The sequence below is a fragment of the Musca domestica genome, unplaced genomic scaffold (assembly GCF_030504385.1).
Source record: "Musca domestica strain aabys unplaced genomic scaffold, Musca_domestica.polishedcontigs.V.1.1 3, whole genome shotgun sequence".
Taxonomy (NCBI): Eukaryota; Metazoa; Arthropoda; class Insecta; order Diptera; family Muscidae; genus Musca; species Musca domestica.
The window spans coordinates 5447109-5459295 of record NW_026712299.1 but is presented as its reverse complement, the minus strand read 5'-3'; the positions used below and the strand labels follow the sequence as shown (position 1 = coordinate 5459295).

Here is a 12187-nt window from a genome sequence, read left to right as displayed (position 1 = left end):
GAGCTGGTAGCGGGTCTGGTCATGGATCCGGCAGTGGTTCTGGCTCAGGTCATGGTTCCGGTAGTGGTTCGGGCGCTGGTTATGGATCAGGCAGTGGCTCTGGATCTGGTAGCGGCTCAGGCGCTGGTCATGGATCCGGCAGCGGTTCAGGAGCAGGTTATGGATCAGGCACTGCTTCTGGATCAGGTAGCGGTTCTGCCTCTGGTCATGGATCCGGTAGTGGTTCCGGAGCAGGAACTGGATCTGGTAGCGGTTCAGGCGCTGGTTATGGATCAGGCAGCGGCTCTGGCATTGGATCCGCCAGCGGTTCTGGCTCTGGTCATGGTTCCGGTAGCGGTTCGGGCGCTGGTTATGGATCAGGCAGTGGTTCCGGATCTGGTAGCGGTTCAGGTGCTGGTCATGGATCTGGCAGCGGTTCGGGAGCAGGTTATGGATCAAGCAGTGCTTCTGGATCAGGTAGCGGTTCTGCCTCTGGTCATGGATCCGGTAGTGGTTCCGGAGCAGGAACTGGATCTGGTAGTGGCTCAGGTGCTGGTTATGGATCTGGCAGTGCTTCTGGATCCGGTAGCGGTTCAGGCGCTGGATATGGATTTGGTAGCGGTTCTGGCTCTGGTCATGGATCCGGTAGCGGTTCGGGCGCTGGTTATGGATCAGGTGGTGCTTCTGGTTCAGCTCATGGTTCTGGAGCAGGAACCGGTAGCGGCTCTGGCTCAGGCCATGGATCCGGTTATGGTTCAGGAGTTGGAGCAGGTAGCGGCTCAGGCATTGGCTTTGGTGTCGGCGCTGGTTTAGGAATCGGTCATGGATCTGGCTCGGGTAATAAATACTTTGGTGGTTCGGGTGTTGGAGTGGGTTCCAGTGCAAGTGCCACAGCTAGCGCATCATCCACAGCGTCCTCCAAGGTATGAGATCATATTTTTCCAAGTTATATTTTGTTAAATTTCTATTTATTTCATCTCTAATTTCGCAGGGTGCCGCTGGTGCTACAGCAAATGCTTCAGCGAGCTCGAATGCCGTTGCGGGTGCCACTGCTTCGGCCAGTTCAAGTGCTACGGCTAGTTCCTCGGCCAGTTCAAGTGCCTCGGCTAATGCCAATGCTGGTAGCATTGGTTTTGGCGGAGGTTTTGCTGCTGGCGGTGGTTTATTGGGTCATGGTTTGGGTGCTGGTGTTGCTGGTTCATTTGGCCTCGGCGGTGCCAGTGGCTCTTTGGGTCTGGGTGGCTCCAGCTTTGGTGCTGGCAGCGCCTCAACAGGTGCTACCGCCAACACAGGTGCCACGCTTGGTTTTGGTGCGGGCAGATATACTGCCTTGGTCGGATAGATGTATACGAAAGTCGACTTGTCACAATTTGAAATAATTTTAAAAATACGTATTCGAAAATGTAAATAATAAAAATTTGTTACACAAATTTGAAATATAATCCGGGTAACTTGTAGAATTTCATTCAAAAGCTATTAAAAAAATGGAGATGAAAACTCTGACTAAAAGAGAAATGGCCGGCCAGATGTTTAGACATTTTTTGCACTCTTTCATTCATAATTAATGGGATTTTTATGGTAATCGACAATCAATAACATGCCCAGCTACAAATTAAATCGCTCATTAATAGCTGGCGCCAAATATTGACCCCAGGTGTGTCATTAGTGGCAGTGTAGTAGACCGTAATCCCATAATTAATGAGTTCTAAATTATAATTCTCTCTCTCTCTCTCTTTCTCTCTCTCTTGTTCGTAGATTTTATAACTTTCTCATTTTATTTTTATTAGAATGTCGTATTGAACAGATGCTCTTACATATTCACTTTGTTTGAGAACAGTTTGGCATCTTATTGCCGGAAATTGGATACTTAGCGAATGATTTACCAAATGAGTCACTCCTCTGTTTTAGATTTTCCATTGAGTCACGAATAAATTAAGAAAATCCATACAAATGGGAGAGATGACTGGGAAAATATTTTTGATGACAATATCTTGTTTTTTTTTTTCAAATTTTTTTTGAGGACAAATACATAATCGTGGATTTAAAAAAAATTGACAAAAAAGACTAAATTGTTTTAATGTTTTTGAGGACATTTTTTTAATTTTTCGGGTTAAGATTACTTCGAATCATTCGATTTGAGATTCTGTTTTGAAAAAAAATGGTTGAAAATTTTTTGAAAATCTTTCAATTGAGTGGGCTGGGTTAATATTACTTCGAATCCGTTGAATGAGATAAAACACGACGATTATTTTGGTAGAAAAAATTAACCCTCAAACAAGTCAACACATCCATTTGGTCCTTTTGTGAAAATATGTTTGAAAATTCCCTTTAAAGTCAATCAATCAAGTCCAAATAATCTAGAAAATTATTTGTTATAAAATTCTGCTATAGGTCCTTGAAGACATCAAAAGTCTTAATCCTACCTTAAACGCCAGGAATTCATATTCTGGGTGAGATGAAAAAACTGCAACCATCTTCAGACTGCTGTCATTTCTAAGCCACTCATCCGACAGCTGTTAAAATAATTCCAGTGACAGCTCATTATATTGTTTACAAGGGTGCCAAAGCATTTTGGTGTGAATTTTCCAGAAAAAAAGTTATTCGCGATGGAATTCAAGCGTGATAGTATGATTTGGGTGGAAAACTACAAGTAGCTATCGTTAGAGCACTCCAGCATTTAAATGTGAATAAATCTTTTGTGTCTCGTACCATCGCTCGTTACCGTGATACTGACGTAGCGTAGCCCAATGTCAAGGAAATGGACGGAAGATAACAGCAACATAAGCAGAAATGGTTCGAAAAGTAAAGAAACGACTTGATCGAAACCCGCGTCGTAGTGGCCGAAAAATGGCTTGTGAGGTGAACATATCGCAATATTCCATTCCACAAATATTGAAAATTGAGCTCGGTATAAAGCCATTGAAATTCCAAAAAGTGCAAGAACTTACACCGCAACAGAATGAAAATAGTTTCAAAAGAGCTTAAGAGTTGCTTCGCTTGGCCGAATGTGGTGAACTGCTGAATTTGGTTTTCTCCGATGAGAAAACATTCGTTATCCAACAGTTTGTAAACAAACAAAATAATCGTGTTTACTTGCCAAAGAGGTCAGCTGAAAATGTGCATCTTCGGTTGGCCACCAGAACTCAAGCGCCGGCCATGGTGATGATGTGGGCCGCCATAACAGCCGATAGTCGTTCTCCGCTCGTATTAATCGACTGTGGCATCAGAATTAATGCCGAATAATATTCTGGAGGGTGTATTAAAGCCTTGAGCATGCAAACATTTTGGCCGCAGACCTTGGACATTTTAACAGGACTCAGCACCATTGTACTCAGCACGCGCCACCCAAGAATTCCTCGCTCATTTCCAGCGCACCACCAACATCTCCGGATACCAATCCGTTGGACTATTGTGTCTGGAGTTTTTCGGTTCAAATTTAGTATTTAAAGTTCCTAATGGATACTACAGCTTATGACAGAAAATTCCCCTCCCGATATTCGTTATTTTGATGAGTTGAGCGACATTATTCACCGGAATTGTTTCAAATTTGGTATTTGATGTTCTTAATGGATACTACAGCCTAAGACAGAAAATTGTCTGTGCAGGTCCACGTTTTGGTATAGCCCCCATATAACGGTACCTCCCTATGTTCGGTATTTTAATGATATTAGCGACATTTTTCACTGGAATTGTTTTCAAATTTGGTATTTAAAGTTCGCAATGGATACTACAGCCTATGACAGAAAATTGCCTGTGCAGGTCAACGTTTTGGTATAGCCCCCATATAACGGTACTTCCCTATATTCGGTATTTTGGTGATTTTAGCGACATTATTCACCGGAAATGTTTCAAATTTGGTATTTGAAGTTCCTAATAGATACTACAGCCTAAGGCAGAAAATCGTCTGTGCAGGTCCACGTTTTGGTATAGCCCCATATAACGGTACCTCCCTATATTCGGTATTTTGATGATTTTAGCGACATTTTTCAGCTGAATTGCTTCAAATTTGGTATTTGACTTTCGCAAGGGATACTACAGCCTATATTCTCCTAATATCGCCCACATTTGGTATTTTTAAGATTTTAACAGCGTTTTTAACGGATTTTATTTTTTTTTTGAAAATTTTCAAATTCGTTCCAAATGGTGGAGAGTTCGACCCGTCCGAACTTACAGTTTTTTTACATGTTAGCTCTACTTTCATAATCGACTGAATAGCTTCTGTAATTATTTTTTGTGTCGCACCGTGTTATATACTTTCATAAAAATATGTTTTAGGATGAAATACGAAACGTGGATATAAAAACAAAATCTTTTTTTTTTCAAATGGTAATTGTGAATTTAATCGTGGATTTTTATTTATTTATTTATTTATATTTTTTTTTTTTTTGAAAAAAACTAACCGTGTATAAAAAAAAAAACGTTATTTTTTGAGGTCAAAAACTAATTATGTTTTTTTTATTATTTTTTTTTAAGTCAAATGAAAATCATGGATTAAATTTTTTGATGTCAAATACCAATCTTTAATTTTTACCAAACTATTTTTAACCTCAGACCATTCAATTTAAAATAATAATAAAAATAACCAAAGCACTACCAACAACATGCGTGTAAAAATGCAAACACATCTACATATTCCCCTCCCACCAAATGCAAACATTCGTGACGACATTCCCACACACACACACACAGATGTTCCTTGCTCGCATATGGAGGGCTCACTGCTATACCGAACCAAGTCATGAAAAATAAAAAATGCCGAAACTAGTGCCAATGTCCCCGCATATGGCAACTCTGTTTACTCTGTAAAGCACAATGTCAAAAAGTGTTTCGTTCCAAAGATAACGTTAAAAAACCTAAGTCCACGACTGTCATTTTCGTTTTTATTCAAAGCAAAAATGAACCAAGTCAGTGTGTTTCACTTTGAATCAGCGTATATATAGATATCAGCAATGATTCAATGTCGATTTAGTGATGTCCATCCGTCTGTCTGTCCATCTGTGAAAATCACTCTAGCTTCCGAGGCGTTTGTAGTAGGTTGATAAAATTTACTCAGATGTGTGTTTGGTCTACAGGGCTTTTGGTATCGGTATTTTGATGACTTAAATGACATTATTCACCAATTTTTTTCATATTTTCGTATATACCCCCATATTACGATAACTCTCTATATTCGGTATTTTTATGATTTTAAAAGTATTTTTTAATATCCAAATCCTTTCCAAATGGTAGAGGGTATTCAAAGCTCGGCCCGACCGATGTGATGTACCGGAAGGGGTTCGCAGATATATTCCATCTTCACAACAAATATTGTGTTAGCGAAAATGTTTGTATGTGTGAAATCAAAAGGGAGTTGGATGATTATTTCGTTTTCTTTCAGTTTTGTTTTTCAAAATCTTGAACCCTGTGTGGGAAGGTACCAGAAGAAATGGTCCGATCTCTACCATCTTTATAACAGATCTTGTCTTGAATGAAATTTTGAAATGTACCCAATCTGAATGAAATCGAATAATATCGCGTCTTATGAGCTTCATGGATATTCAAAATGTTGACCCTTTGTGGGGATGATACCAGAGGTAGTGGAGCGATATATTCCATATTCACAGCAGAGCGTGGGTTAATAAAAATATTCTGATCTGTGTAATTTGAACACAATCGGAAAATTTCATCACATTTTATAAGAGTTATAATTATTCAAAATTTTTACCCTTTGTGGGGGAGGTACTTGTTGGAATGGACCACTGGAGCACTGACCGAATAAGGATAACTTTCGAATATGTGATGAACTTAACATGAAAATAAAATTCGATGAAGACGAAAATAAAAATTTAATTTGGCAAAAGGAACTTCACTTAAAAGCAGCACAGCTAGCTCGAGACTCACTGAATACAGAAGTGCCATCCTTTTCCAAAGCTATCAACATCAGTTGCTTATTACAAGCGGAACATCAACTATATTTAGTCATAAAATGAACAATTTATTTATTTTTTTGACTTGGTTCGCTTTAGCTGTAAAACCTTCGAATTTTATTCAGTGTAATAACGAACCAAAGCAGGTTTTTTGTTTTTGAATATTTTTTTAGTAATATATTTAAATTATTTTTCTTTTAACTTTATATCATTAGTTAATTTTGAATATAGACTTTTACATTTTCTTTTGGTAGACTAAAATATTGCTTCCAGAAATTAATTGCAGTACATTTACTTTACCTCTAAATATCTTGGAATTATGTTTTTATGACTTAGTTCGGTATAGCTGTGAGCCCTTCATATATACCCTAATTGTTTGTTGGGGAATACACGTAAGGAGGTGCGTCTTTCTCCACGGTATTCCCACAAAAAAAAAAAAAAAAAAAAACACAACAACAATGAAAAACAAGTACAAAATAGTAAATAAAATTAACCACCACCACCGACACCACTCTTTTTACCCACATCGTCGTCAGATGATATTTGCCCCCTTTTTTGTGGCCAAAACTTAAACAGACACATACTTTTAGGCACTCCCAAAAAACCAAAATGTGTTGCCTCCATTTACATAGACGGGGTATTCGCGTCGGCTAGTTAGGGCAAACATTACAATGAAAAATCGACCCGCTCCAAAAATAGTTTTCATAAGTAAAACTGAAATTATTAACTCCATCAACCGAAAACAATGGAATCTCCCCCTGGGCAAGTGTTTGTGGCAAGCAATGCCTAGCCCATTCATGTTGAACTTGAAGTTATTCAAAATTGAGTTATTTAAATGTACGAAAGTATATGAATGGAATAAATTTTCTATTTCTTTATCACCCCCCCCCCCCCCTACCCCCCACTGCCGACAGACATATCTTATTAAATAAATCACACGATTCATAAAAAATGCAATTCTATTTATGGAAATGGATACTGATGGAAGTATTTTGAAAACAACGGACAATCCCCAAAATTATGAATATTTTTATACCTTCCTCCACCTTAGAAATAAGGGTATATTAAATTTTTCTTAAAAGCAACCTTGTCCAAATACGTTACGCTTATTATTTGCGGTCATTTTTCACTGGCATAACTGTCTGACGGAAATGGATATTTGTCATTATTTGGAGACATATATTTAATAAAAACTAACAATATGCAGCCCAAATTCCTTTATAGCTAAGTTGCGGGGGTCATTATTTATATATTTGTGCTGTTTGGCAGGAGAATTCGAACCTGAATAATTCACTCAATGTACTTCTTCTTATCTCAAAAATTACATTTTAACAGGTTAAAAAGTATCAATCGGTTCTGCCGACTGACGAATACCCTATATTTTGACTTCTGCTATGATTAGTCAAACTGTTGACCCTCTAAGGAGTGGGTTCTGAGGGAATGGGCCAATATTGTCTATTTCGTATCGGACCTAAATAAATACGATATAAATGTGCGGTAATTTGGTAGCTTGGGCAAAATTACAAGAAAATCGAACGTTTATATCCAATTTATGGGAAATCATGAATTCCATATTTATCTCAGGTTTCTGGTTGAGAGAAATATTTAGATATATCAAGTTGTAAAAAATCGCTGAATTGTTTCGCATTGAAAATTGTTACCCTTATTGGGCGAGGTCCCAGAAGGGGTTAGCATATATATTATTTCGCTTTCTTTGAGCGTTTTGTTTTTCAAAATATCCTCGTCTTCATAGTCTCATCAATTTTTTTTTAAATTCGTCTGTAATAGCCTCTCTTATTTTTTGAAAATTCATTTCCTCCCAAAATATTTTTTAAAAATTACTAAAAAATATTTTTAAAAAGTTCACATTATAGTCTGTAACAGACATTCCAAAAATATTTGTAAAAAATCCACGTTTGAGTCTTTAAAGTCCCTTCCGAAAAATATTTAAAAAATCATAATTTTTAATAGTTCTTAAAAACATATTTTAGAAATCCACGTCTCCACATCTAATAATCTCTCTTAAACTCCCTCCAAAAATATTTTTAAATCATCAACATTTTCGTCTCTAATAGTCCTCATAATTTAAAAACTCTACGTTTTTATACCCTACACCACAAGGTGGTCAGGGTATTATGTCTTTGTGCATTTGTTTGTAACAGGCAAAAGGAAACAAGATCTATGGGTCGATCTATTCCTTTTGATGATCTGCATAGAATCACATTCTGAGTCGATTTATGCATGTCCGTCCGTCCGTCTGTCCGCCTGTCCATGTATTTTTGTAAACAAAGTACAGTTCGCATTTATTGCCCCACAAATCATTTGGTTGGCCCAAGGACGAACCATGTTGAAATTGGAGATAATGGGTCATAATTTAGATATAGCTCCCATATATATCTTCGTCCGATTTGCTTTTTATTGTGCACCAAACCTGTAATATCAGTCCGAATAGTATGGAATTTTGCACGTACAATCAGATTGTCCTCCGCAGCCGTAATATGCACTCTGTAACAACAATATTTGGGGAAATATATCAAATACAGCTCAGAAATACATTTGCTAAATTTAATCGAGATCGGTTCAGATTTGGATATAGCTCCCATATATAACTTCGTCCGATTTACCTTGAATTGTGCACCAAACGTCTAATATTTGCCCAAATGGAATGGAATTTGGCACTTACGACCGAATTGAGTCTAGAAGCTAGTATGTCAAATTTGGTGAAGATCGGTTCAGATATAACTATAGCTCCCATAGAAACTGTTCATCCGATTTGTCGTATTTGTTACCCACAGTCGTAATATCCACTCCGTAACAACGATATTCAGGGAAATATATTAAATACAGCTCAGAAATATCTTTGCCAAATTTTATCGAGATCGGTTCCGATTTGGATATAGCTCCCATATATATTTTTATCCGATTTCAAATTAATTGTGCACCAAAGGGTCAATATAAATCCGAATTTAAAAGATACAAATGCTTCGGCATATTTAGTTCTTTGAACCTTAAATTATAATTATAATCATAGCGTGTATGATTGAATTCTCCCATAAAAACTTTTCATTGTTATGCGCAGCTCTACTAAATTTGCAAAGTGGTGTAGGGTATCATAAAGTCGGCCCCGCCCGACTTTAAGACTTTCTTTACTGGTTTACATTAAACACCTTCCAAAAATATTTTTAAAAAATCCATTTTTTCGTCTCTTCAAAAATATGTTTAAACAAGTAACGAATTATATCCTCCACTATTTGGAATGAATTTGAAAATTTCAAAAAAAAAAGAAATAAAAATAAAAAATATAATCCGTTAAAATCTGAAAAATATCGAATATAAGGAGTTACCGTTATTTTGTGGTCCATACGAAGACGTGGACCCACATAAGCAATTTTCTGTCACAGGCTGTAGCATGGTACAATGAAGAGAAGGTAGGCCAAGTTTGAAAAAATTGCAAGTATAGAGGTCTACCTGTTTGGCTTGTAATGTCAGAATTAGTATCAAAACAATAAAAAAATCATACAACTTGTTGCATTTATTTTGAATAAATAATTGAAAACCACGAAAACTGAATGAAAGGTCAACACTTCTTTTCAAAACCAGGTTCTATATTTCTATTAAAGATTATTTCGCTACAAAAACTCTAGATTTTGTCGATGCATACGATGAAATAAACATTTTGAAAACATCCGAATTTGAATGTTTTCTGAACAATTCTTTTATTATTGAAAAGAAAACGCATACATAAACAAATAAAGATGACATATTAAGCCAAGAAAATGAAAAAATTGAAATCATATGGTATCATAGCCCTACCTTGATATCATTGTACCATGTGCTGTAGTACCTATTACCAATTTTAAATACGAAATTTGAAACAGATTCACCGGATCTGTCGCTAAAATCATAAATATACCGTATATAGGGATGTACCGATGTCTTGGAACTGCATATGCAATTTTATGTCATAGACTGTAGTACACATTTGGGAACTTCAAATGCGAAATTTGAAACAATTTTGGTGAATAATGTCACTAAAATCATTAAAACACCGGATATAGGGCGGGACCGTCATTTGGGGGCTATACGAAGACTTGGACCTGCACGCACAATTTTCCGTCACAGGCTGTAGCACCCATTACGAACTTCAAATGCCAAATTTGAAACATTTGCGGTGAAGAATATCGCTTAAATCACCGAAATACCGAAAAAAGGGAGGTAGCATTGTATGAGGGCTATACAAAAACCTGGACCTACATGACCCATTTTCAATACCAAAAGTCCTGCACACATAATACACATTTGAGTAAAATTTTATCAACCTACTTTATTTCTTTCGGAAGCTAGAGTGATTTCCACAGACGGACCGGACAGACGGTCATCGTTATATCGATATAGAATTTTATGCTGATGAAGAATATATATATATATACTTTGTGGGGTCTAAAATGTATATTTCAAGGTTTTTGTAACAATGACAAACTTAATATACCCTACATTCTATGATGGAGGGTATAAAAAGCTACGTTTTCAATTGTTCCATTGTTCTTATGCAAAAAAAACCACGTCCCTTCAAACAATTTTTTTAAAGCTTCGGTTTCAGTATAGGTTATTGTTAAAAATCTGCGTTTTTCAAAAAAATTCACGTCCCTCCAAAAATATATAAAAAAAATCCAGGATTACTAAAAACTGTGCATGTCTCCAAAAATATTAAAAAAAAACAGGGTTTCATATCTAATATTTCTAATATTTTAAAAAAAAAAAACACAGTTTTGTCCCTTCAAAAATATTTAAAAATTAACGTTTCTATACCATTGAAAAAATATAAAAATTCACGTTAAATGACTTCAATAGTTTTCTCTATTTTTTTTTAATTGTCGTTTTCGATTCTAAACTTCCATTAAAAATATTGTTTTTAATATCCAGGGTTTTTGATTCTAATATATTTTAATCTAATTTCCTAAAACATAAAAAAAACTACACTTTAACTACTACTTTAAATTGTTAACTAAATACTAGCTTCAATATATTTATGAATATATGTTCCTGAATAATTAACATACATGCATATGTACACAGTTCTAAACCAATTGTTTGATTCGAGTGAAAAGCAAATCCCAAGTGTATTTCCTTCCCATATCAAGGTTGTGGTTAAAATGTAATGACCCAGAAAAAAAAAACAAGTTAAGCTGATGATATTCGTCAAATGTAATCCAAAACACAAAAAATGGGAGAGGCTAACACGTTAGATAACATGGTTTATTCCTTATTGTATTGTTGCTATTGTTGTATTCATACATATTTACAAAAAAAAGTATATCAGACTGTGTTTTTCACTTACCTCCGCAGGTATTCCTTTTGTTGTCACCAAAATTGGTTAGAAATATCAAAACTATTATCGGCAGTTTTAATCTGCCAAGTATGGTGTTTGTCATCTTGTTGTTGTTTCTGTTGTTGTGTATTATCCTTATCTCAAAACAGTGTTAATTGGTATTGGGTGGCAATCAATTATGTGAAATGTATGTCCTGTTATTGGTTGTTTGTTTATTGGTTTGTTTTGTGGTTATTTCCTTTGTATTTTGTTATCCCTTTTTTAATTTTTTTTGTTAAATTTTATTGTTATGGCTTTTTTGTATTGTATTTATCACATTTATTTATTGTTATATTTATAGCAATTTTTAAATTTGTTTCTTTAAAAAATTCACAATATTTTCAATATGGCAACGGAAGAAAATAAATCTTCACTTTTTATCCAGAAATTGCATTTTTCATTTGTAAAATTTGATCTACACAAAATAATAATTTGTTCACAACATATATTTGAATATTTTATTTTTTCAATTTAAATATATTTCACTCAACATTTTAATAGAAATCCATTTGCTAATCATTTAATTTCTCCATTTATTACTCCCTTAATCCATTTTTGAAGTCTACTTTTAGGCGAACGAACAACACGACCGTTTTAAGCGAAAGACAAATGCCAACTGTTGTCATCAAGTGCGGAAATTTGCCGTACAGCCAATTTCATTATTCATTCTGTCTATTCACACCCTCAACAGGCGAACTGGCCGGATGTTTGGAGCAACAATGTGTGTCTGCCATTGTCCTTATGCTGCTGTTATCAGCGTGCTGTGTCGTCATTCTTACATCATAATGTGCATAATGTGGTAGTATCTCCTTTTAAACCCTGGATAATGAGGATGGGAATTTTATGCGCCTGCGCTTATCGCAATGCATCTACAAACTGATCAATTTAGAGATAGAAGAACTCTTAACAGGCTTCCTATCTACAGAAGGACTCT

General features: G+C 35.8%; 1 protein-coding gene across 1 annotated transcript in view; it reads right to left on the bottom strand.

The window, feature by feature from the left end:
- LOC101890374 (uncharacterized) overlaps positions 1 to 11479 on the bottom strand; it is a 35119-nt gene extending 23640 nt beyond the window's left edge. The window contains exon 1 of the mRNA XM_011294625.3: positions 11224 to 11479. Coding sequence (XP_011292927.2) covers positions 11224 to 11317 — 94 coding nt within the window. The 5' untranslated portion in view covers positions 11318 to 11479. The remainder of the gene's footprint in view (positions 1 to 11223) is intronic.
- Positions 11480 to 12187: the final 708 nt, after the last annotated feature.